This window comes from Zonotrichia albicollis, chromosome 7, assembly GCF_047830755.1.
Source record: "Zonotrichia albicollis isolate bZonAlb1 chromosome 7, bZonAlb1.hap1, whole genome shotgun sequence".
Classification (NCBI taxonomy): Eukaryota; Metazoa; Chordata; class Aves; order Passeriformes; family Passerellidae; genus Zonotrichia; species Zonotrichia albicollis.
This window is the reverse complement of record NC_133825.1, coordinates 21665376-21692523: the sequence shown is the minus strand read 5'-3', so window position 1 is coordinate 21692523 and position 27148 is coordinate 21665376. Positions and strand designations below refer to the sequence as shown.

General features: G+C 36.3%; 1 protein-coding gene across 1 annotated transcript in view; it reads left to right on the top strand.

Moving 5' to 3' along the window:
- Positions 1–27148, top strand: part of CABCOCO1 (ciliary associated calcium binding coiled-coil 1) — a 57757-nt gene that overhangs the window by 9086 nt on the left and 21523 nt on the right. Inside the window, exons 3-5 of the mRNA XM_074544604.1 lie at positions 733–902; positions 3917–4061; positions 8208–8280. Of these exons, the coding sequence (XP_074400705.1) occupies positions 733–902; positions 3917–4061; positions 8208–8280 (388 nt within the window). The remainder of the gene's footprint in view (positions 1–732; positions 903–3916; positions 4062–8207; positions 8281–27148) is intronic.

Sequence of the window (27148 nt, the reverse complement as noted above, 5' to 3'; positions counted from 1 at the left end):
ATTATAAAAGATGTAACTAATTCTGTGTTTGGATAGAGTAGACATAAATGTGTCAGCAACAGTATGGCCTCCTACAAGGGAGTGTATTTTTTCATAAATTTTGCAAGTTAAAGTGAGTGGAAAAATTTTCATGGTGTGCCAGTAAAATGGGATAAGGCTCCTTTTAAATGTTTTGACCATTATGGAAGTGCAATTTAAGCTTCTAAATATTTTAGCTACTTTCAATAATTATGTATTATATTATTTGCATTAATTTTCAGATGTAATTTTTCATCAGAGGCCACATGAAAAATAATCTTGAAATGTAAACAAGACCTTATTACTACTGTAAAACTATCTAAATCAGAGTGAAAACATGATAGTGGAAAGTGGAGACTAATTGTGTCATTTCATCCCACAAACCAATTCCTGATGAGACACTTTTTTTCTCTGGAATTTTCAATGTATTTCTCTGGTTTTGTAATGCACTGATTTTTGTTCTTTTGTCAGTCATATCTTAACACTTCAGTAGTTTTTGGTGAAACCTGCAGGTAATTGTTTACTTTTTGATATGTCCTCTGATCATAAATGCAATCTAGGAATTGATATAGCTAAATTCAAGAAATTATGTACATATGAATAATATAGCAACTAAACAGATGTTATGGTTATAACTGCATGCAGGCCAAGTAAGACTTTGGAATCTGTAATTTATTTTTTTAATTTCATTGTTTTACTCTGCAACTTTTTTAGGAAGATGGCAGAATTTCTGAATCTTACACAACTAAAGACATCTTTGAAAGAAACTATTTTATTCGAGTATTATACTGCAGGATTTTGGTGGGCTAAAGAAATGAACTTCAGTCTTATCCAGACCTCAGGATTCATGGGTCTATTAAATTTCGCCTTGGAGAACCTCAGCAGTAAGTATAATTAAGAATTGTAAAATAAATATCTGAAGTGGAAGGCAAGAATGTTTCCCAGTCATTTTAATAAAGTGATATTTAATTACATGTAATTGTGAAATTATTTACTTTCCTCTTGAATGTTGCTGTGTTAAACCTTGTACCTAAAAATAATTCTTACTGGCAGATCTCAAGTCTTTTGAGTAGAATATTCCTCATTCTTTGTTTGTACAATATGTCATACAAATGGCCCAAGTCCTGAAGAAACCTTTTCTTTGCTATGGTAAAATAAATAATAATTACAGTAGAGAGAGAGAGCAAGGAGCTCCTAAATTCCAATTCCAGCTTTCTCAGTGACTGACTCACTGTAGCCTTGGGCACATTTCTCTGCTGTTTGAGATATTCAGTACATCCTATGTCCAGTAGCATTATAGCAGGTGAATTACATTTTTTTTATCCTCAGAGGTCAACTCTCAGCTTCCTGTATGGCAAATGCTGCACTTCTGGCACAGAATCTATGTTAACTAAGGACTGGTGAGGGAAGTAAACTGGTATTGCTGCTGAAGATGAAAATGACAAAGGACTGTAGCTCCTGTGGCTATGAGGAAGTTTGCCACAAAGCATGAAGCTTGGTCTAGTGGGAATGAAATAGCCAGAAAAAAATGGTAGCACTGTCCTCTAAAACCTTCTTTCTTAGAGATTCTAATGCTTGTTTAACATTCACTTTGAAGGTGATTATGTTCAGAAAAGTCCATCCCAGAGGAAGAGTGAAAGGACTCAGCAGTTTCATTCAAAAGAGAAGGCAAATATTTTAAAATCAAACTCATAACATTTATTATACTTGTTCACTGTAATTTAGTTCAAGGGCCTTTCTGACTTGGAATTTTGACAGAATATGTACGTGCTTTATGATCATTGGAATTCCAGTTGTCCTTCCTGTCTCCAGTGAGAAAGTATCTTAACATATGCTAACTATGTTACTATAACAATGGAGCGGAATGGGAACCCAACAGAAATCAGCTTTATGAGACCATGTAATACATGTGTACACAACAGGCTGGTAGCACAACCATTATTAAAACTGACTGACCTTTTTCAGGAATGTCATCTTAGTTACATTAAGCTTTGCCAAACTTTTAACTCTTTAAGCTTAAGAAATTTTCCATGGCCGTGTCTGCATTTGGTGAATTTTTATATATAAAATTGCAAGTGAAATAGTTCAGTGGGCTTGCAGACAGAGGCTGTGGGGAAAAAAAAAACCAACCCAACTATTTTGTGTCTTTTTTTTTTTTTTTTTTTAAGAGGTCAAATGCCTGGGTGCTTTGAAGTAAAGATAAAGATTTGGCAAGCAAATATTGTGAATTTGCTTTTTGCTGTCCTGTGAAAATCCATTAAGATTTGGCTAAGATATACATGGTTTTTAGAGAAAGTAAATGTAGTTTTTAAATGCTTGCAGGAAACTTCTTATGTTTGCTTCACAGCCCAGGGCTGAGATGAATTTTCTTGTAATTACCAAACATTTCAACTGAAAGCAAAATTCTAACGTCTTTTATATTGATGACTTTCTTTTCTTTTCCCTGCACTGGACCCAGTGAGCCTGGAGAATTAAACTGACTTGGGCATAATGGCAAGAGTAGCATTGAGCAGAAAGAATGGATTTAGAGAAGGAGGGTAATGGAAATGCATTTAAGGCAGGTAAAGCAGCAAGGAAAACTGGAGGCTTTGCTTGATAGGGAGTCAGAATGAGTTACATGATTTGATTCTCTTCTATCCATCGAGGGTAAAGTACTCCTTACCTCACACAAGTGCTGCATGAGTCCCGAGACTGGTGGTTGGGACTGAAAATCAGGTGTGCAGAGGAAAGAAAATTTGGATGAGTTGGCAACAGACTCAGGGCCTGGGTGATCTGTTATGTGCCTTCACTTCCCTACAAATATATTTCTGGTTCTGTTGCTTTTCCTCATTTCCTATGGCTTCTGTTTCCTTTGCATTCTCTTTGTTTCTTTCTCGTCCCTTCCCATACGGTTATTTATATTGTGCTGCCTCTCTTACTGAAAAGTGAGGTGGAATTTTCAAGCCTTTGATTACTGTACCACTAAAGGGCAAAACTATAAAAGTAAAGAAAGCTTCTAAGTATTTTAATTTGCTTTCTGTACAAAAAACCCAAGGAGTATATCAGTAGAGACATAAAACAATGAGGAAAATAAATCTATTTCACCACTGGTGGATATTTCCCCATTTTTTCTGTAGATTTTTTTAGACATAAAAGAAAAGAATAAATTGTATTTGAAGCTTTTTTATTTTTAACTTCCCATGGTACTAGTGATGGCAGACACTGTGTGCAAATCATAAAGATGAATCCTTTCTTTTTATGGGTTCAGCAAGCACTGATAATTTCAGATTGTCCTCTTTGTAAGGACAGTTGTCAAACAGAATTTAAATTCTAATTCCAACCTGTTGTGGCATTTGGTTTTGATTTCCAGGGTAAAAATATAAAGTAATTATCTGGTTTGGAAAGATGCAAAAATGTCTCTAAGTTTGATGATGCATGCAGGGTCTTATGCATATGTTTAATCTGTTATGACTGTAAACACTTTAAAATATTCTTTGCCCTTTTTAATATCTGTTCCTGTATTAATGGCTTATGTTGCAAGGGGCATGGTCAGAAGAATAATCTTTTACAATTCGTAAGAAGTAGTCTATTTTAAAGAAAAACATACCCTGCCTCTCAAATTTGCATGTTATTCTGCCTGTGGTTCTCTCAGCACAGGTAAGGTGAAGCTGTAGTATCTTGAACACCCATTATTGTGATCCTTCCATTATGAAGGCAGAGTGGTGGTTTTTTAGTGGAATTTTAATGGACACTTTAGGGATGAGAATAATGGCAATAGAAGCATTTGACTGCTGTTGGCTTTTCAGTGGTAGATCATAACTAAAACTTCAAGAAGTCTTATAATTAAAATGGACCAAAAACTCCCATCCCTCCTTGTCGTGTTTATACATGGTTTTTGTTCTTTGGGATTACTTTGCAGTCAGACGTATGAGCTTTGGAGACAACGTAAAAGAACTTGAAAAAGCAGTGACTGGAATAAGAGAAACTGAGTCAGAAGAAGGAGGTGACGTGAATTTATTCAGCGTTGACCAAGGCAAAGCAATCATTGATTTCTTGTTTTCCAGGTATTTATTTCTACAGAATCTGTTTTTATTTCATTAATCTAATATAGTGAGAAAATGACTGATAAAATAACAGCAATAATAAGAACAACAACATGAACAATTTTAAAATTATTATTACATTTACACTACTACTAGTAGTATTTTGCTCTTATTTTACTGGATATCCTCCTACTGTGCCAACACACTGCAAACACCAAACTTTAAATGATGAAAAAAATAAATATGCAAGGAGCAGTAAAGATCTGGCCTCAGATGTGAAAGTCCAAAAAAAAATTTGGACTGGAAGTTTATAAAAATATAAGATTATGCTGAAAATATTCCTTTAGGGTTTTGTTTGATGTGCTAAAAGAAAACAAAGTGATGCATGGGCAATAATCTTGTTTTGCTTTTAAGAGCTACTTTTAGATTCCATCTGAATAAAATTGTAGATCTTATTTATCTTATTTAGATCTTATCTTGATTCTGTTACTCTAAGTATTTGTATAGCCTTGACAGTTATTGTGGACTGAAGTGATTTAAAGTTTTTTACTTACAGAATTGAGGTTCTGGTCATATAGGAGTCATAAAAATGTTGCATTTCAAAATCAGCAAAAGTCCAGTATGTACGTGAAAAGGCTTTGTGGCAGGTCTCAGCTTTTAAACAGAGACACAGAAAGAGATGCAAACAGCTGTACATTCATTATTTATTTGAGAAAAATGCTGAGTCTGATAGCACCAGTAACGGCCCTGTACAAAGTTGTGACTGTATAGCCCTGTGTACACCCCATTTCCACTGCACTGCTGTGGTTCAGGCAGCGGCTGCACTGACATACCCCTGTTGGCAGTACGTGATGGACACAATGGTTCTCAAGCTGTTCAACCATTCATCAGTGTCAGGGGCAAGGAGATGGAAAATAAATAAGTTACTCCTGTAGTATATGCTCATCCACTGTACTGCAGCTGTAGCCCTTCAGCCCATTTTCTGACCCAAGTGGGGGTGGAGGGATTTGCAGCAGATGGACATTAAAATTTAGTAAGGTCATGGCTGATCCATATCTAGATTTGCTGGGAATTTTCTGACTTTTCTGTAGGAAAAATGTAACACAGCAAGGTGGGAGTTTTTAGGATGTTTTCCTGAATGCAGAAAAGTATTTTCTCTTGAGGGTAGGCAAAATACTAGGGTAGCCATTAGCCTTCCAGTTTGTAGTACTTGGATTTAAAGGGGGATTTAAACCCATTGCAGGGGTTTAAAACCCATTAAATGTAATTTCTCTTACAATCGGGCTATAAAATATGTCTCTTTCTCCTACTCTCTGATTTTTTTCTTTTGTTTCTTTCTCATGGAAAATATAAAACACTTAAGATTCTTCTCATAAGAAATGGGAACATCTCTTTAAATCTCAAATTTCTGTAGTCAGGCAAAATAATGTCCTGCCAAGTACTAACCCTAAACTAAAAGGAAACTTGGCATTTAAGATGTCTCAACTCCTTTTATTTCTGCCTTCCTGTCTGTCTTTTGTGTATTTATATGGAACAAATGTTCATTCCAAATAGCACATCTATAACTCTTGTGTAAATTATCCATTGAGAGATATCTTGTCCATGAAGTAATTCCTTCACAGTCGGAAGAATTTCATCCAAGAGATTAGGTGCTCCATCCTACTTTGAACCAAAGTATTAGCTGAGCAGAAATACAATCAAGCTGCAAAACTTTTGCAGCAGAATGGTATTTTGGCCACCAGATATGGGTTTATGTCCAAACTGCTTAATTTATTACAAATGGGTGCTGTGGCGATGCCATGGATGTACACACATACAGTAAAATGTATCATATGTGTCCAGTTTATGCCATCCATAATTTCAGTTACTGGATTTTTTTTCTGAATAAGAATGGAATTTGCACACTTAAATGGGTGTATTTTAAACTTTATTAACTCAGAAATAGTTTGAGTTTTATTACAATTCAAATTAATGTATTAGTTCAATACATTTTTTTTTCTTGTTTAATTTTAAATGATAAGCCTGTAGCTTTTTTTCTACTCAAGACAGTGTGACATGTTGTAGTTCAGATCACATTTTTACAGATGAGCTGTAAACCCATGGGATTTATAATGGAAACAGGGACAAATGCTTAACCACATTGGCACAAACTGTACAGCAACTATAATGACACCTTCAGGTCTGGTGGAAGGTGACAGTTATCATCTTTTTATCTTGTCTCCTTGGGCAAACACACATCAACGTAGCTCCTGACATTTTCTTTTCAGGAAGCAGTGGAGCTGGGGAAATATGTCATTGTTAATCACCTTCAGATTCTCATATGACATCATAAGAGGGCCTATTATTAACAATATTACTTACACAAGTAAAATTATTTCTGGGTAATTGCTAGAAAAACTGGTATGGAATTTTTAAATTGTTCACAGCAAATTGAAACAAAAAGGGGCATTTTGTGTAATGTCTGATAGAAGAAAGAAAATTACACTGTTTTTCTAAATAAATGCTGATGTCTGATTTATGTAATTTGATTTCAAGACCATTAAATGGAGAAATTTTTTCCTTCATACAGGATTAGGGGTGCCAGGTTGCATAGAGAAATTTTTAAAAATAAAGACATAAAATTCAGAAATGCCAGAAATTATTACTTATGCATTTGGGTATATATTTTAAATTATATGAACCTGTAGCATAGTCCATGAACAATATCATAACACATTTGGAGGGGAGGGGAAAGAAAAGACCTGACTTTTAGGTGCTGCAAATCTGGCTTATTTCAAAAACACTAGGATAAGAGAACAAATTTGAAATACTAATTTCTGCCAATCCAATTAGAAGGATATATGTCTTATTCCCTGTGTGTCTAGGATGTTCATAAAATATTTTTTGTCTTTTTTCAAATAATCCCTGTTAGAATTTTACCAAATTACAGGTGTGTATGAAAGGGGACACATATTTACATAAATCAGTGTGAGTCATTTCCAGGTTAAGTCCTGAACTCTCTTTAAACATAATTTCTATGTTTCCACTGAAACATGTCAGGAATTCTTTGGTGAAGTGCTGCAATAAAAATGTACTTAAATGAAATTGGAAATACTGTAAGAACTTAATTAATTGCCTGTGTGCTTTGGCTTTGGGGGAAGGCAGCCTCCAGCTGAGGGCAGCCAGACTTCTTACGTGGGCCTTGCCAGTACCGAGCCAAAGGTATTGCTGACCCAACTGATGGGGGTCCCAGGAAAAGAACTTGGGTTCTGTCCCTAGGCAGAAAGCACAGGAACCAGTTACAGAGGTTTCCTGCAAATATTGCCGTACCTTTCATGGATACAGCAGGCAGGACAGCAATAAATTCCTGGAATCCTTCTTCAGCCTGGACTTGGTATGAAATCACAGAGCAACATTTGAAATCATATGTCAAAATGATGTGACAGAAGCCAGGAGTTCTGTATCATGTTTGTAAGAGAAGAACTAATTGTAACAGACTATGACAAACAAAACTTTTGGTTAAACAAATGCTGTATCATTGATCATTAGAAAAGGAAACAAAATTATTTGAAACATGTGAAATGGAAAGCCATACATGTTAAGGAAGGAATATTTTAGTCCATTGACAAAGTCTATTTAAAGTTGCTTTTGTTGTAGTACACAAAACTGCTGTGTGTTAATCTAGTTTTTTAGTTTTTCTTTGAGGAAATACTACGCTGATTTTGCAAAGTGACCTTGAGAGAATAAATACTTCTATTCTTTATTGTTTTGGTGTTCCAAGACCAAACTTTCTCCCTGTCCTGGCAGCCCATCCCAGAATCTGAAAGCTGATTTGGCTTTGTTTCCTTCTTGTCTGCTATTGCTGATAATAAAGGCATAAGTATCCTGATGATAAGTGTTTCAGGAATTACTTTTTTCAGGGGAGAACTTTGTCTTCTCGGAGTTCAATTTCATAAGGACTAAGTGGATGTATTTTTAAGTATCACGCTGTATTTTCCACAGCCATCTGATAATAAATCCTGCAAACTGAATATGCTGCTTGTTGGTTTTGAAGTTAAACAACTGTTTCTTTTTAAAATTTGGACTGTTACCATGCTGGAGGGTACCTCTTAGTTTAAGAAAACTTGTAATATTGTTACCTTTCCAAAAACTTACAGCTCTGATAGTCTATGTTATGTTGTTTTTCAGCTTATTCCAATACTATAAAGCCTATGAATACCTTTTCCACGTTCGTAGAGAAGATCTTGTGCTAAGTAATGAGGTGAGTCATTTATATAGATGGAACTCATTATGCAGAGTTCCTTAACGAGTGCACCATGGCATATGTTTTATATTGCTCAAAGCAACTTCATGTCAACATCCCTGCATTACTAACGTAAAACGGCTGATTAAAGAGTGCAAGTTAAGATGTTTTGATCCTCATATTCAAAATTAATTTGGGATCTCAAAAAAGTGTAAATGCATTGCTTGGTTAAGTCATTAGTTGTGTTAAATCAGGAACACTTTTGTGTAGGTATTTGTAAGTTGATGCATGTAATTTGAATTAGCAACGTGAGTCTGACTCTGCTTTAAAATCAGCAATCAAAATCAGAAAATGCTCTGTGCCACGCTGGTCTGGCCACAGTCCTCATAGACATCTGTGCATGTACAGAGTTCTGTACGTGCTTCTGTAGCCACCAAGAGTTAATTATACTGACTATACAGAAAGAAACAAACTAGAAACTGAGCATTTTGAAATAATTCAGTTAACAATAGTGAGCTGGCATCACAATGAGCTTTGTGATGTGTTCTAACTTATGTGTGAAAAACTACGTAAGAATGTGTTGATGCAAAACATGGCCTTTAATCAAATGGACGGATTCAATTAATCAAATAAACCTTCCTTTAGCTTTTGAGGATATTTGTTATTATACATTAAAAAATATTTCCATTTTAAATTTTTATTAGGAACCAACTGATGACCCAGAGGGGCACAGTAGTGTATTATTTTTGCTGATACTTATATTTTAGCTTATCAGTACACAGTGAAGTTAAAATTAGCGCACTGGAAAAATTCCTTTACGCTTTCAGCTGGTATTTTGACTCTGGTGATGTGGGATAATTGCTTTCCATGTTGCTTTTAAGTAGCCATATTATAAAATTATTTTTTTTCTTGACATGGATACAAATATTTGGAAATTATTCTTGTCATTTGCAAGGTGGGTTAAAATTCCAACTGTGATGAAATTGGTGACAAAACTGTCAATACAAAGGTGGAGCAGGACTTCAGCATTACTATGTTAGGGTGGGGGTTTTGTGTTAGGTAATCAGATCAATGGGTGGTTAGCACTTCTTTATTGATAAAATCGATTTTAATGGGGCTTTGATTAAGTAATTCTTGTGTAAACTTGAATCATGAATCTTAGAAGGTTTCAGACTAGCTTTAAGGAAATGTGTTTGTGTTTTCTGAAGTCACCTTTCTGGGTGGGTGAGATCATCATGCGCAGTCCCAGCCACAGGACCGGGCTTGCCCTGGGCAGACTCTGGGGGAGCACCACCTCTACTGAGGGTACCAGCACCTCTGGGCAATGGTAGGAGTGGATTTCAGGGAATGACTTCAGTGATGATCTGTCCAAGCAACAAGTGCTGTCTGCAGCTACAACTGTCACAAAGCCCTGCATGACAATCTTTAACTGTAACTCCTTTATGGCCTTCTCTTACCTATGGTGCCACTTCACTTCAATCCATCTGTTTTGTATTCTGAGCTACATGGCAGAGAGCTTTTAATTTGTCCAACTACACTCCAACACCCAAGAAAATCAATACTTATATTCTGTTAAGAGTTCATTTTGATAGGGTGATGCATTGTTCTTCAATAAGTAAAAGTTTAAGGTATTGAAGCTGGACATACAAATTTATGGCATTATTTGCACTTGCTTTATGTGTTAAAATGTGAGGAGAGGTGAACTCAGCATAGACTTCAAGTTCTTTTGCTGTAACTTTGTTTTGTTTAATAATTCTTATGCATAAAAGAGATCATTACTTCTATTTTGCAGTCCCTTAGATGAGCAGTTTTTTGGGCTGCCGTGGTTTGGTGTGTGTGGCTGTGGCAGGGACACACCTGGGGTCACTTGCTCTGCAGTGCATCTGCTCAGGGAATGGGAGATCAACTGGGAAATCCATGTGCTGAAAGTTTGGCTACTGTCCTGTTATGTAGGCCAGTGTCTTACTAAAAAAATAAATGCCCTTGCAGACACACCACAGCCCAAAGCTGGATCTGATCCTGACTCTAAGCTGAGTGCAGCTAATGTCTAAGAAGTTTTCCTTTAGCTCCAGCAATAAAAGCCTGTTCTTTTGGAACAGGACACTCTAAATTGTAATGGCCAGATTTGCCCAAATAACAAGAACTGCAGTGTTCCAAGAGCTTAATTACAGCATTATCTCCTTTTGCAAATGAACACTTTGAGACGAGTCAGTGAAATGACTTGCTTCAACGGAATTGATTTGCTTCCACTGAAATGGCTTTAGCTCAGCGAGTATGTGCACCGAAAAAATTACCTACGGAGTAAAAGCCCAGCACCCTCAGGAGAAGATCTGCTGCTTTAAAAGAGATACAGCTACAACAAATAAAAGCTGTACTCAGTGTTGTAATGGATATCCTTTTAGGGAAACCACAGTCTGTGTTTTCCAAAGAAATCTTATAGCGATGGGTTGTAAAGTCATTGGATTTTTTTTTCTCTAGCACAGGCAATTATACAGTGTTCTCAATCAAGTTTCCTTTTTGATCTTTCACTGCAGTTATTTTCAAATGACCCTGTCATTTCCTGTGTGGAATAAAATCAGACAAGAAAAGGGAAATGACTCAAAACTCAGATTATGCATACAATATCTGTGGTCGTGCCACTTAACAAAATGTGAGTTATTTAAATGTAGTACATAATTAGTGGAGCTTCACAGTCTGATTAATATTCTGCATTTGATGCAGCTAGCATAATAAAGCCACCTCTGTAAAACACAGACAGTGTTCAAGTCTTAAAAAAAGATTAAAAATGCCAGGCTAATTTAAATTTTTTTTATTTTTTTTTTTTTTGCATGGGCTAAAGCCTTTAAACCTCAAACTGCCTAAGGTGATCGTATTGCCTAGGAAAAAAAAAAGGTTAAAACAGAAAGACATGAATGCTTGGTTAGATGATAAAACACGCATCACACTTCTAACCTACTTTGACAGTATTTAAAATTTAAAACTTGCCTTTCTAGCTATCAAATCCCTTACTTCTCCTTCATTCCAGATCTACAAAGACCTATATATTATGTATGCATGAATACCTGTTAGAAAACATGACAGTACAAGGAATTGCTGAGAAGTGTTAAGATTGCCAAATAAATTCATTGCTTTTTTTTCCTGTTACTATTATGAGCAGTTCCCCCCATTTAGAATGATTACAGAAGAAGCTGTGCTTTAGCTGTTCTGTGGCTGTGATCCAAAATAAAATGCAAGCAGTGCTACCATACCAGGGTTCTTCAGGAATATTGCTGTTAAAGATACTGGTTTTTTCCCTTCTGCCTGTTCTGGACATTTTGCTCTCTAGCTGTGATTTAGTACACCTATATTGGCTTGCAATTTCAAGGAAAGCAAAAGGAGTACAGACTAAATATTGATGTTCAGGGAGTCAATGGAGCAATTCTTATTAACACGTCAGATCTTAGAACAAAGGTTTAAATTGTTAATACATGAATTGTGTAGAAGTTGATTCTTCTCTATTTCTACATTTAGTTAATATATTTTGCTTTGATAGGATATTACACAATATCTGGCAAATTTTTTTCTCTCATTTACATAAATTGTACCTTATACTGCAGTTCATGGTTTTTGCTCCTCTCTGTTTTGTATTTTTGGATGGTATAAGGCTAAGGTCTTTTGGGATTATGTCTGCTTTGAAACATTTCCTAATAAAAATAATGTGGTTGGTAAATCTAGTTTTATTCCTAGTTGCTTTAGCCAGCCTGATGGAGTAATCTGCTATTTTATGGCTCAGATGACTAGCTAAGTTTGACTTCTTGAAATAGTAGTGTACAATGTAATTTTCTTTAGAGATGTCATAGTGGGTCAGATTGCAATAAAAATATCAAAGATTAAATTTAATGGCAGTGCAGATTCAGTATTATAGCAGTCACTAGATATCATCCTCTGTACTTAGAGTTCCAAACTGGTTTCCATTAATGCTTTTGTTCTATGTACTCCCTACTTTCTGAAGCATTAAGCATTTGGGCTGTGTCTGGTCCTTATCCAGTTAGGGGTTGGGGTTTTTTTTAAGTTTGAACAAAATCCCTTCATTCTTTAAGGAGATGGATAGGAAGAATATGCTTTTTGAAAGCTAATAAAGCTTTGTTTTCTTCTGATGGCAAAAGCCCTAAAATCTGGGACTTTACTTTGATACGAAATCCTCATTAGGTGTTGCATATTTAGATTGGTTAATCAATCATTGTTTAAATGAATTTGCTCCATGACTTCTTGAGAACTACATTTTAGAGATGTATGAAACCAGAATATTTCCATAAGCATATCAGTTCACACTACAGAAACTCATTCCCCAGCTAATGGAGTGCTTTTCAAAGCCTGGAGGTTTCAGATATTTTTAGTGCTTAAAAACCAGTGAGTTGATGTTTTGTAGCTTTGTTTTCTAAATATCACCATGGCAAAGACATCAAGAAGAACATAGGACTGGAAGGGATGTCTTCAATTGTCAACTCTCATGCTGCTTTCTCTTAGGGAAACATTCATAATCCTCTTCATAAACCTGTCAAACTCCAGTTTAAAAAGTTAACTTCATTTTTGTCTTTGCTCTTCAGTTAGGAAGTGCCCTGATGCCTGGTTTCTGTTATTGTTATAAAACCTCAGTTTCTGGTCTGGGTGTATTCATGACAAGCTTATGTGCGTTTGTCCTTGTGACAATTTGTGCTGGTATTGACCTTTAGCTCTCGTTCCATCCCCAGTGTTTATTTTTCTAGTGCACAAAGAGACAGCAATCTTATTGTCAGCCTTCATTCAGCTAGACTAGAAAAGCCAGCCTTCTCTAATCTTTGCTTTAAAGGTAGACTTTGATACACATGTGCTTACATCCATACCAGCTTCTTGTCATCCTGTTGGCCTTCTTCTATAATTGTTCCACTTTAAATCAGTTTTGTTAGAACATAAGTGACCAAACTGACATAATATTGTTGCTGAGATAAAAGCAAGGCCTTGTAAAATATCAATTGTGCTTTCTTTTCCTCTGCTGGGAATAGCCTACATGATAGGTCCTAGAAGTGTTTTATACCTGTATCGTGTGCCTATCTCATTGTACATCTGCTATTCTAGTTCTCCTTTGTTATTGTATTTTCTAGCTGAGGTACTCCCAGTGCACTATAGGCTTTAAAAAAAAAAAGATGTCCCCACAATGTCACCTCCCAATTTGTCATTGAATACAAGAATGAATAGACTTCAAGGGCGTTCAGTCCCATCTGTGTGGTATTCCTGTCTGCTCAGAAATTGATCATGTCTCTCACATTGCTTTTGTCTAGAAAATTATTTATTTAATTTACTATGAAATTAGTCTGGCATCATGTATCTTTGATAAATTGATGTTGTGTTACATTCCATTTCTCTTTTATTTCCATGCTCTTATTTAGTTTTTTCCTTCAAAACATGTTTCTCAAGCCTTTGCTGTTATGAAGATCAAAACTACAGCTTCAGGAGTAGGTTCATTATTTTCTGATTGTGGATGTTTAAAACTGGTACTCAGTCTTTTGATGTCTGAAGGGAAATTTTTGATGTCCATTACAGAAGTGTGCCATACCCAAGTCCAGATTACTGAAGTAAGCAGCTGGAGAGGCAGTGGGTTTTTGACAAAATTCACAGATATCCAGCTCTTTGATCTTGAGGCTTGCTATGGCTGTAACCAGAGATCTTGAAGGACTTGTGATTAGTCTGAATTAAAAGTGGAGTCTGTTGGAATTGTGTGCAGTACTACTTCAATATTTAAGCATCTGTTGTCTAGTGGAAACAGCCTTTGTTTTCCAAAGATTGTGTTGGTACACTCATTTGTCAGTAGGGGAGCTGCACTGATGCTTAGCAGTTAATTTCCATGTAGGTCACATGCTGATGATCTTCTAATGAACTTTTAACATTCCCGAATTTTGGTAGCTGAACTGCTCTGCCCTAAGAGCTGGTGAGAGCACCAGAGAGCTGGTGGAACTCATAAGTCAGTGCTGAGTACTTTTACAAGGCTTTAGAGAATGATTAACAAAACGTTTTTTAAATTATTTTCTTAGGAAACATCAAATACAAAACAAGCCTGCTTCTTAACTCAGTAACATGCGTGAAGTCACGAAAGAAAAGAATTCAGGCAGGACAAGTGCCAAATAGCTGACATGGGCTGTGCCTTCAGTGTGCTGAGCACCATGGTTCTGACCCAGCCAGTCTTAAAAAATTGGGAGCTTTAATTTCAATGGACCTATTCACATACACAGAATTAAACTGAGAAGTGACTGGGGTCACATTGCTCAGCGCCCTGGAGGATGAAAAACTAAAGATATTAGAGAAAAAAAATAGAGGCTCATGATCAATTTACTTCAGTTGTACAACTGACAAAGCATCACATTTTTTGACTGTATGATGTTAGAGAGAGAGAGGGGAAAAAAACTTTAATTCTTGGCAGGAAAACAATTCTGGAACTATGCATGAATTAATATATACACAGATGTGCTCTATGAGTTTTTAATTATTTATTTAGAAAGTTGCTTGATTTCCATATGTATGGAATCGTGTGTGCGTGTTTGTGTGTATGTGTTTGAATGTATGTAAGCATACATAGTTGGGATAAGAGCAGTAATGACTTGTTTATTTGCTGGAATGCAGGTCAGCTAGGAATTGTAGGCTTTGATTGGAAGGATAGTCAGTGCATTAATGACAGCCTGTTTCTGCTATTCATCAGAATGTTCTATAACCCAAATGATGAAGTGCTCTATCAGAAGACTACAGCACATTTAAAAATGGTTATCAATCAAGATGTAAATTTTAATAGAAGACATTGAGATTGGCAGAAATGTATTGACTTGGAGATGTTTTTAAGTGGTTAAGCAAAGTAGCTGAGGACAGACTATTAGGATATGAATTTTCTTTTACTATTCTAGTATTCCAGAATACCTCACTCTGATGCCCTTTGCAAATTCTACTTGTTTAACTTGACCAGCATGAAAAAAAGTACTGGGAGCTGAGCAAAGATCAGTAATTTTGTTTCATAGGAGAATCTGAGAATTTTGCAATTTGATTTAATTCCAGTTTAAAACAAAAAAAATAAACACTTAAGAGGATTGCTATTCTTACATGTCTGTGTTTAAACTCCCTGACACAAAAGCAGTGCTTTTGAAGGTGATTTCAGAGCCCCAGCTCCATCATGGTGCCATACAGCATAGTTGGCTCTACTGGAGCAAGACCCACACAGTCTAGGGGTCCTCAGCTTGCTTGGGGAGACAGGAATCTAGAAAACAGGATTCTTATCAGCTAATGTGGCAAACCATTGGAAGGGCTTTGTACATATGCTGGTGAGAGCCAGGTAGATCACTGCTGGCACATTGGCAGAAAGTTATTCACGCAATAACTCAACTTTAGGAAGTTCAAAGAACGTAACTTGAAAGGAATCTGCTGAAAAAAAGTAGAGACACATTTTATTTTGAGCCCAATGCATTATGTCTGCTGCAGTACAGTGCTATTTTCAGTGTCAAACTCTTCCATGTAAAGTAGCAGGCATCAAGGAGTTATTCAAGAATGTGCCACATTTTGTTTATATTTTGGTGGTTCAAATTTAGCTGCCCTTTTTAAAGTTGTTTGCCAGAAGGTACCATTTTGGTGCCTGTACAGTTTGACTTACTGGAGACTGGTTTTCCAGAGCAGTTGCCCTGTTTCCAAGATTTCCTGCATAATTTATGGTAATTGACTGACAGAGATCCATGACCTTAAAGTACAATTAACAACTGTTTTGTACCCCTTACTTTTATCTGCAGCTTTTCATCATCTTGAAAATCAAATTGCATTCATAAAAGTATTGGTGGAATGGGCAAGTGATGTTATATTTCATGGGAATGTATCCCCATGGGTGAATATTTAAGTATCAAATTCATACATCTTGTGACCTTATGTTATGAATAACATGTTGACCTTATTCATATAAATAAATAGCATGACATTTCTTTACTATGATGATTTATAATCAATATACATTTTAATAAATTTTCATCCATTTAGTTGATGTTATGAGGACAAATGTAATCCAAGTCTAAATAACAGACAAGTTTTACAATCCTTAAAGTTCCTTTTTAAAATGCACCAGAAAGTTTGTGTCTTCTAATTCCACCTTGAATTTTACAACTTGTCATAAGATTCAACATAAAGTATTTTTACTGAATATTGAATCTGATGTATTTGAATATTAATTCATAAAACATTATTTTGATTTCCTATAGATATGCTAAGCTCAGCAAAATGTAGTGTTACTCATTAGAAAGCTAAGTTTTATAGGATGTCTGGTTGGTATTTGAAGTAACTTATATTGCTACTTAGGTTTACATTTAACAAACCTTAGCTAAGAAAATTGTTTAAATTTCAAAGGAAAGATAATAAATAAAATGAGGGCATAGAATATTAATGTGAACTGTGCCTTTATTTTGTTAAAGCATTCAGAGTTAAATAGTGGTGGTCTGTTAACAATCTAGGGCTATTTGGCAAGTCTCTAAACTTACTCAATAATCAAAACATAAAAGGACAATGGAAACTTTTCACAATAAAAGAAAAAGGAGTTGAGTACAGAAACCAAACAAATTATTCTCTGCTTTTTCTTGGTAAGGAGGTGAACTTTATAGGAAGGGCAGCAAGCTCTGTGTTAGGGTTGCCTTTTCCTGCCTTTGTTATAAATTACATCTGTCTGTGAAGAATCCTCTCCAGTTACTTCGTGGTTCATGGCTACGGGGGAGGTGAGCATGTCTATCTGGAATGGGGCACAGAGAGACAGATTGTGGGGGGGCCTTTTCATTTTAATGGTTTGTTTTTCACTGAGGAAATGGCAATTCTAAGCATTAATTTGCCTTGCTTACTAAATATACAGATGGATAAAATTCCAAAGGATCCAGCTGTGTAAATAGAATATTAACAAAACAACTGTTTTCTTCAGCATTTTTATTATTTGTTCTTTGAAGCTTGCTAGACTTTTGGAAGACTTCAGCACCGTTTAGGTTCAGTGTAATCATTCAAAATGTTTTTATTAGTGCTTAAATGAGGAAAACATTTGGCAAAGGGATGGAGTTTATCCAAAGCATAATGTTTGATTCTTTCATGAGAGTCTGAATACAATACTGCAACAATATTGTCAATATTGTAAGGCACCAGAAATATGGGAATAAGCTGCCAAATGGTACTGGAAGGAGAGCCTATACATACCCAATATGTTGGGTGTATACTCCTTCCCCTGCACCTGGTGAGCAAAGAGATCAGGGTGAGGTAGCCCAGGTGTGGCAGTGCAGGGCTCTGGCCCCTTTCTCTCCTGTCTGCACAGTTTCCTCCACCATTTGATCCCAAGGCTGGAGTCATTTGCAGGCTGCTAGCGACAGAGCAAGGTGGAAATTCTGTCTTTCCAATCCCTTCTTCAGTGTGGGCTGATGGCCACCTCCCACCAGCTCCAGCCCACTGAGCCTCACTCTCTCCTCTTGTGATTTGGGAATTGGGCTCCCATCTGCCTCTTCCATCAGCCTTAACTAACCTTGTGCTGCCTGAGTCTCCCACAAATCCACTGTGTTTCTGTGGAAGCTGAGACTTCGTTACGTGTTTTGAGCACTCAGAAAACATCAGATAGGTGGAATATCTCAGGGCAGGCTTGAAAACACAACAGCTGGAGCCTTTTGGTGTTCTTCACAGTTAAGATTATTATCTAAAATTTTTTTTGGTTTGGCTTTCCATGTGTGCTGTTGAAAATTGGGTAGTGAACTCATCCTGAATTTCCTCTTGGCCAACTTAAAGCAAAGAGGATAAATACTTAATTGTTTATACTTGCTGTTTGCTCTTTCCTACTTGTTAGAGTGGGCAGACTGTTTGGCTGACATTAAGGTGCTTATATGGTGAGTGCTCAGCTTTTTTTTTTTTTTAGGCTGATTTCATCCTCATATTTTGTCCTCTGACTGCAAAGCCTATGTTAGAGCCCATGTAGGTTCTGCAGGGTTATCTTGCAGATGGTGTTGTGTCCAGGATAATTCCTAAACAAATACAGATGTTTTTGGCTGAAATACCTCAACATTCTGCTTTCCACTTTTATGACAAGTGGTCCTTTTGACTTCTTGCTTGGTTCTACAAGAATCCCATAATATTGTAAATATACATTGCAGAAAATATTGTTACTACTTCCACAGAAAAGGTCATTCTGCATGAATTACATTCTGATACACATATGACTATTTTCTTAGTGTTAGAATTCCTGTGCTTGATGTGTTGATTCTGTTCTATTCAAATAATACGAGGTAAGGAAAAATATCTCCTGTGCACTTGCACTGTCATTTATTTTGACTGTGCATATCAAATTTGGCCTGTGAACACAATCTAAGGAAATGACATAGATTTTAAGTGATAAAGATGAATGTTGCATGCTTCATTTATAAGAAGGCCATCCAAATATGGTCTCAGAGTTGTGAGAACATCCTGTGCTTGATATGTCTTGAATTTTGCATTGATCAAGGCTGTGGACAAGTTTCAGGCATTAACAGCCTGGAATTCAGGTCAATTTTTAGATTTACTGGATGTTGTGTGTTGTGAAAAGATTGCAATACATTGCAAACAATGCATATAGTACTCTTATATAATAAAAGGAAAGAGTGCTAAGGATGTTCCTTGGAGATTATTCTACTTTGAATATCTACTTTACATTCCCTCAGCGTTTTTCTTAGCATTCATTTTGTATTCATGGTGCCCATTTATCATTTTTGTCTCTATCTGTTATACATTTAGGATCTTAATGATTTTCTTTTGTTCTAAGAAAGATGTGCCATCTTTTTGTATTCATCAGGAATTAGGATGTAGTTGAATACTTACTTTTGGAGAAATGTTAAATTACCTGTAATGGTCAGATTTCCAATGAAGTATTGAAAAGTGTTACTCTCACAATAAACTATTGTCAGTTTTTAGTGTTACTGTTGTCCTGGCAAGTCTAGATTAAAATAAAGCGAGGGCTAGAGCCTAGGTAGCTGACTTTGGGGTGGGGAGGGGGGCAGGAGGGGATGGTTGGTTTTTTTGTGTGTCTTTTTTTTCACTATATTTTTTTTTTAAGTAATCCTACCATTGGTTCACTGTGGTGCCCTGCAGTGGAATTTCTAAAAATGTCATTATGTTTCTGTCAATTTTGAGAATGACCCCTTGAGTCTATCAATACTGCATGCCTAGAACTGTGCACTGAACCATTAATTTCTGTTTAATAATCATGTTTTGTTTGAGAAATCAAGAAATTGTCAAGGTGGAAATAAGGAGCCAAATGTTACTTATTTTACCATGACACAGATTTTATCTTTTGTCCTTCCTCCTTGCTTGCAAATAGAGCTCTCTGAATTACTGAATATGAAATTAATATCCTTTTATTTGCAACCCTAACATGGCCAAACACAATAGGAGTAGTTAAAGACAGGATTTCAGTCTTATCTCTGTGTTTCTGAACTGCTGCTGGTTTGTCTTCAGTTCCTACTCTTGTTATTCATACTGGTTTTATTGCAGTATATTTAATTGTCTCTTTGTTCTGATCAATCCTCAGTTAAATGGGTAAATAATAAAAGAAAGAGAGTACATAATCAAATTACCAGCAGTAATTGGTCAGTCCAAGCATTACTGGAACTTTATAGTGGGCGGAAAGAACAAGGCTTTGGTATCAGAGTCAAAAAGGCCAAGCCTTTAAAACTGACAACATAAATACGTTGCTACATTGGCACATCTTTGTGAATTTAAATTACAAATTATTGTGCATAATCAGAATCAGAGCAACTGGAAAATCATACAGCATGGATAGACTTTATTAATTTTGGATACAAATGAAAGACATTGGACAAGCTTAGAAATCTGACAGGCTAGGAGAATCTTAATATTTGACAAGTGTAAGATAAAATGAGACTTTGTCTCCTGGATTGCTGGGTTTTTTTCTTTCTTTCATAGTAGTGGAAACATTACAAAAACTAATAAGCAGCAAACCATATGCATTAGAAAAAATGTAGAAGTCTGTGGTAAGAAAGCTTATTTGGGAAATGGGAAAGTTTAAAGGTTATACATTAAATGATCAACAGGGCATTGTGTGTTACACAGGGGACTGAGTTGCTCTAGGAATTGGGAATTAAGCCCTAAAGTTTTTCAGAGCTTGATTGCCATTTTAATACATTTGTGGCTTTCCAGACCATAACATGAGTTGGTTTTGTTTCATTTTGTAGTGAACCAATACAATTAGGAAGACAAATCTGCTTTCTTCCTTAACATTTATCTGGTTAACATACTAGCAATTTTAGTAGCAAAATAAATTGCTTAATCAGATAGGTACCAATAGCTCTAACCTATACAGACATACAGAATTTGATTTTTTAAATTTTCATTTTCTCCTTCCACCAAATCAATTGGAGAAGAATGGACAAAGAGTAATGAAAAGGTAGCATGACTTAACAAACTAAACCCTGCTCTGTGGAGTTCAGTTACATAAAAGGTCATTTTTATAGATTTGTGCTATTTAGAGGATTCTGCCTGTCACATCTGATAAGATCAGTATGGTGGGGAAAAATTAAAGCTGCTCATGAAAAGTACAGTAAACTTGACCAATGCTGCAATAAATAGTTTTGTTTCAGCAGGGTGTTGCAGCTTCATGTTTACCTGGCTTTAGGGTTGACTCTGCCAGCTACTTCCCAGTTAAGATCCAATTTACTCAGGCTGCATAAAATCTTTGATGTGACATTAATGTGCTCTGGAACTCTGTCTTCAGGGAACAGTAATCTCTGTTCATCAAAAATATCTTGAATTTGAAAAGTAAAGAATTTGGGATGGTGACTTTTAGACAAATTTTTCATGTGATATTGCATGAGAAGGCTTGTAAGGTCTGTCTGTCCTTCTGTTACTGTTGTCAAGTATAACATTTTGAGTGAGCTGCTAAGATTTACCATTCAGTTCATGTTTCCTCAATACACTGTGCCCCAAGTAATTTCAGAAGAACTGCTAGGATTGTATGGAAAATAAACAATATATTACCATGGTGTGTAATGTGCAAAATTTGGCCTCAAACTGAAAACTGTTACATTAAAAACACTCTCCCTAATGCAAACATCCCATATTTACAGCTGTAGAAAATACTACTACAACTTTGTGATGTGTGGGTGTATGTGTAAGTAGAGTAGAAAGTGCTGTATTGGTTCATCTTGTGGGTCATTCCCAAATAAGACTTCATTTGAAAACATTTTAACTAATTGTGCTTTGTGTTTTCTGTAGTGAATTAAGGAGCCTAGTTAGTGTTCAGCATTAAGAGGAGGTTGCTGCAGTATATCTGCAATATAACGGGAATTATATTTGTTAATGTACTTTGGGAACATTTAAATTCTAATCACGCAGACGAAAGGAAATTTCAAGTGATGGCAAGTAAATTTAAATTACACAACAGTAAAGACTTTCATACCTTTGAAAATATTTCAGCACTGGCTTTTTTTTTTTACTTGCTTTGATTATCCATGATCACAGCAGCAGAATTCTATTGCTGTTGCCATAATTTCTGAAGCATAACTGTGCTAACATGAAATATGTATATATAGGTACATTTGCCAACTTGTTTTAATTTTGTCGTTGCCTTTCCACCTCATATGTTGGGAGGGGCTGCTGATCAGTGTGGTGGCTGAAGGAGAAGGCAGAATTGTTGCAGGAGAGAAAGATAAGCAGACAACATTTGCAGAAAAAGTAAGCACTTTTTCTGTGGTTTCAGGGTCAAGAAAATAAGATTTTCATCCCATAAAATCTGTCTCTGGGACCTCTGGGAGCCCTCTGTGGCCATGCAAGTGTGAGTGTGGCTCACAAGCACTGTGTAAGGCAGGAATTTTATGCCACATAAAATTGTCAGCTTTGCCCTTGTTGAGCAGTCCTCTGGATCAGGTCTCACAAGCTGTGTATGTTCAGTTATCTAATGGATATAGCTTGGCTTATTCTGCAAGCCGGATCTTGGCTAAGGTAGGAAAATGCAATACAAGATGTGTAGTGACTGGGGAAGGAGAGGACAATTCTTTCCAAGGAAGCATTTTCCTACCCTTCTCAAGCTCAATGTCCTCCTACCATGAGTTATTTCACCTCTTCAGCAACACCTGCTTATTGTAAAAAAGGAGAGGAAAAAACTAAGCACCACTGTGACCAAAAATAGAATTCCCCCTTTTTTTTTTTTAATTTCTGTGTTTAACCTCTGCTTTTTGAATCATATGCAGAGCAAGAAAATGGGATGTGCTCTAGCAACTTGTCAGCTATGAAGCAGTGCAATTTTTTAGGTAAAATCATGCTATCAGTTGGAAGTAAACAATAGGTCTGCATATATTTAATTATTTACTAAATTTTGAGTTATGCTATTCTTTTAATTATGTTAATCAGGCAGGCTCCAACATTGCAAGCCTTAGGGCTTGAAGTGCAATTTCAATGCTTTGTATTAAATTTGCTGAACTTTGGAAAAAGATGAAATGGCTCAGTATTAAACATTTGCTTGATTTAAATTTTACTAACCCATGCACTTTATAACTCATATTATTTCAGTGCAATGTACCGCCCCAGCAGAATGACCGTAATAGTGAGTAAGTGTTCCTTTTGCACACAGGTTTTGCTTATAAACTTGATGAATAAAGGCCTGGCTGTTGAGGGAATGGTTAAAGATCTATTGTGCCTTGCACTTCAAGGTCATTGGTTCAAGCACACATCATTAAAGGCAGAAACTTAACATCTGTCTGGTGCTTCATAACATACATTAAATGAGTTAGTGGTGTCAGTGGAGACAAAGAAAGGAAACAACCAGTTCAATTACAAGAGAAAAGGGTAGGACTAATGCACACTTCCAAAAAGGGGGAGGAATGGGGAGATGCTAAGTGTCTTCCCCTGTATGCAGTCCGAAGGGTTTAGTCTTTTTCAGTCTGGAAAGGTTGTAGCCACCCTCCTGCTTGATCTCATTCGATGGCATGAGCTTAATGAGTTGAGCTGGTTAAATACTTAGGTGGAAAAGGATCCAAGGAAAATGCAGGTAGAAGATGGTTTGGTGATGAAGTAATAGTGAACCTGGTTTGGTGCTGCACAACGGGCTCTTTGAAGGGAACTGCCACACTGATATTCTGGCCACTGGTCATTACCTCAGGCGTATAAATCACAGGCAGAGAACAGTTGGGCATGGTGTCCTCATGACTGCCTTCAAGTGAGTCATTACAGCCTGCCAGTGGTAGTTCCCCAGAAAAGTTAATGGCATGAGGTGCTCTCTCTTTTGGTCAGTTGTGCAGTGTGATTGTTGCTTAAGGCTTTTTTAAAGAAGTAGTTGCTTTTCAGTGATGTCATTCCTTTATGTGAGACCTTTATGAATGTTAGGTGTGTTTACAGGAAGGAGTTTGTGGAATATGGCAGTGATTTTTTTATTAGCCATTTAATATTTAGTTGTCAAAAGGAAGTAAATCACTTCTGTCTGCTCTAAAAAAGTGCATTCTTTTTCCTGCAGCTTTTTCCCTTCCTTTGGTCTTGTTGTTATTGTTTGCTTTGAAATCTGGGTTGACACTGGACCCAGGATGTCTTTACTTAATGTATACATAGGACTTAGTGAAAGAAATTATTTCAGCCATTATAAAAGAGCCCTGTGACATTTCTTCTGTAGTACCTTTATTCAGGAACAGACCAAAGGGGGAGGGGATATCAAATAAAAACTTCACCTAAGTAGTTCCTTTATTAATAAGCCCCCTTTAGAACATTTTGTGAGTAAGAAGGAAAATAAGGTGAGAAAAACTAGAGAAGGAGAAACTCAACCTCCCAGACAAATGAACTTCCAGAGGAAAAAAAAAAAAAAGACATATGCAACCCTGGCTTGGTTTGGTTTGTTTCCTTTGCCCTTTAGCCCTTGTTGCTTGTATAACATAAAGTTCTTATACCTTTGGAAGATGTTTTAGTCACAGGTTTTTTATAGTTTTAATATGAGAATACATTGAAAATACTTAGTAATATTGTGGATTTAATGTTTTAGATTTCTTTTTATTCTCAACACTTCACTGAAGCAGAAAGCATTTTTGGAAGAGGTCTTACGCATCTGAGCCCCTGAATTAGTCTAATGTCACAGTTAATTGAGAGGTGGTTTCACTTAATTGTAATAGGGAAAAGCCAGTGGAAGATTTTGCAATGGAATTTTATGAATGAAATTTTGGTTTACCTTTAAATAAGTATGCACTTCTCAATGAAATGATCTCTGGAACTTTTGTGAATATTTTATTCAATAACCTTAGCCCATGTTTGTTTGTTTGTTTTTTTTAATGAGAAGAGTGAAGTTCCACCTGTCTTTTTTTTAAATTTAAAATGTCAAAAGCTTCTGTATAAAAATATATATTTCAACCTCTAGGTATTCAAGCATTGCAAGAGTATTATTTATTTTCATAAAGGATTCTATCTAAATTCACATAACTTTTTCTAAAGTAGACTGGGGGGGAACATGCATAGAATATGTCAATTCTTTCCTGAAAGAAAACACCTTGTTTATTTTGCCTCCAAACTCGAATAGGAAACTTTTTTGACATAAAAAGCAATTAGGTTTTAAACTTCTTGACATGTCTGTTAAAAAATCACACAACTTCTAAGCAATTAAAAAAAATAAATCTTCAATCTCAAGTTATGGCAACCTGTGATATTTAGTTGGAGGATTTTTAGGATTAAGAAAAAAAACCAAGAGAACTTTTATATTTCAAAATATTAGTGCATCAGCTTTATTGGAAAAAGCTGCAACTGTTCAAATGATCTCAGTAAAACAATTTGGACTACGGTTCCCGGAATGCTCATGAAGCTGACATATCTACATGTTCTCAAAAAGTCATAATCCATCATTCTGATGCTAGATCGATGGATTATGACTTTCTGATGTCAGATCTGTGAATTAAGGCTTTTTTGAGTACAGCCTGCTATCCAATTATTGCCCCTATTCATATATTATAAATCATTATTCCTTCACCAGGTAGTCAGCAGTTTCTATTTCCTGAAGTTTCAGAGCATTCTTTTTTTAGCCATTGTGGCACTCCCATTGAGCAATCAAAAATGGAGAGCGCTGACCTGAAAAATAAAGCTTCTATCACAGCAAATTGTTGAGGGAGCAACAGTCGTTTCTAATTCTTCTAGTTTCTGTTGAAACAAATCTCATCCCTTTCCTGCACAAACAAGCAATATAATAAATTAGTACAAAAGTCAGTAGTTGGCACACACTGACTTCATTTTTAAGTGCTTACGCCTGAGTTTCTTAAAACTGAGGCTTTCTTCTGAGAAGTTTCATTTTTTTATGTGAAGAAAGATCAGCTTCTGATTTAAATCTGGAATTTGCCAGTGTGCTGCCTTAAGTGACTGTGTCTATTAGGTGCTGTTAAACTGAAGCTCCTTTAAATGAATTATTTATAAAGTAATACTCACCTCTAATGTAACAAAATGTATGATAAAAATAAAAAATGCTTTACTGTAACCAGTTTAGGTGTCAAGTCAAAACACATTTAGGACCACTTTATTAAAAGATACTCAGAAAAACAAGAGGAGTTGTTTCAGGACCTATCGCGCATTCAGAAAAGTCATTAAATGAAATGTAATCATGCTATGTTGGAGAGTTATCTCAACAGATTTTTCAAGCTAAGGGAATTTAGGTCTGGTCTGTGTGGATGGAGAAAATCAATAGTATGATCTCGTTGGTTTTTATTTCATTTTGCTGTACTGATATTCTTCATTAGGATACGGTTTTCACAGTAGATGGCTGTGCATAAAATATGCCCAGTCAGTACATTGCTGGTGGAGTAGTTGTCAAAAAGGATGGAAATCGATGAAAAGGAGCGAGGTGTAATGAGTGGAGTAGAATTCATCTTTATTAACTGTTTGTTCTAGTCCTGCGACTGTTGTGAGAAGCTGTCATTGTGCTGGCTCGTGCCTCAGTTTCTCCTTTGGGTGGCCACATGGATTCTAAATCTGTGTTCCAAGACTGTTTCCTTGGCACTCTCCTGATAAACAGGCTTGTGTATCTTGTGTTACCCCTGTTGCTCTTCAGTCAAGGATGTTATCAGAAACTATATGAGAGAGTTAATAGACATTTTACATGTTCTGCCATTAAGTAGTTGGGGGGCAGTTTGTATTATTTTAATATAAAGGGAAACATTGTCTAGGCATATTCATCTTATTCCTTATTGTTTATTTCAGGAGTTCTGGTCATTAATGGCATCCTTGCTCTCACGTTCCTTTTCCTATTACCTCTTTTACATTTCAGATTTTGGCCACCAAGGCTTCCAGGGTGCTGCAGAGCACTGGAAAGAGGTGGTTTGTTGTGAGAACAGAAATTGTTGTTCTATGAATACCTCTGCAGAAAACATTATTTCAAGGACGGGTGCCAGCACAGGGATGGAACTGGGGCGGGGCTCCAGAGCCCTGCGTGTTTCAGACAGCCCAGTTCTGCTGCTGGGGAGTCGCGTGAAGCTCCCGCCACCCACGGAAGTCTGCTCCAGCCCATTTTGAAATTTCCTGTAAACTGCAGATGCCCACTAGATGGAGACATAATATTTTCTACACTAGTGGCTATACAGATGGTAATCAAACCCACCAGCTGCTGCCTGCGCATTCCGGGCACCGCGCCAATTTACTGGCAGTATGTCGACTGGGAAGCAGACAGTGACACACTTTGATCGAAAAGCTTGTATGATGATTTTTTTTTTGTTGTAATATTATTGTTTTTTTAAAAAATGATAAAAGAGATCAAGATGTGTATCTTGATCAAAGGGTAGTGCTGTCTGCTTTCCCATCAGCAACTTCTAATTTATAGAAATCAGATTGCATGGAAGGCAATCAGCAAAGGTTTGAGGTCTTTCTTGTTCTCACTGCCAAGGCACGCTGACAA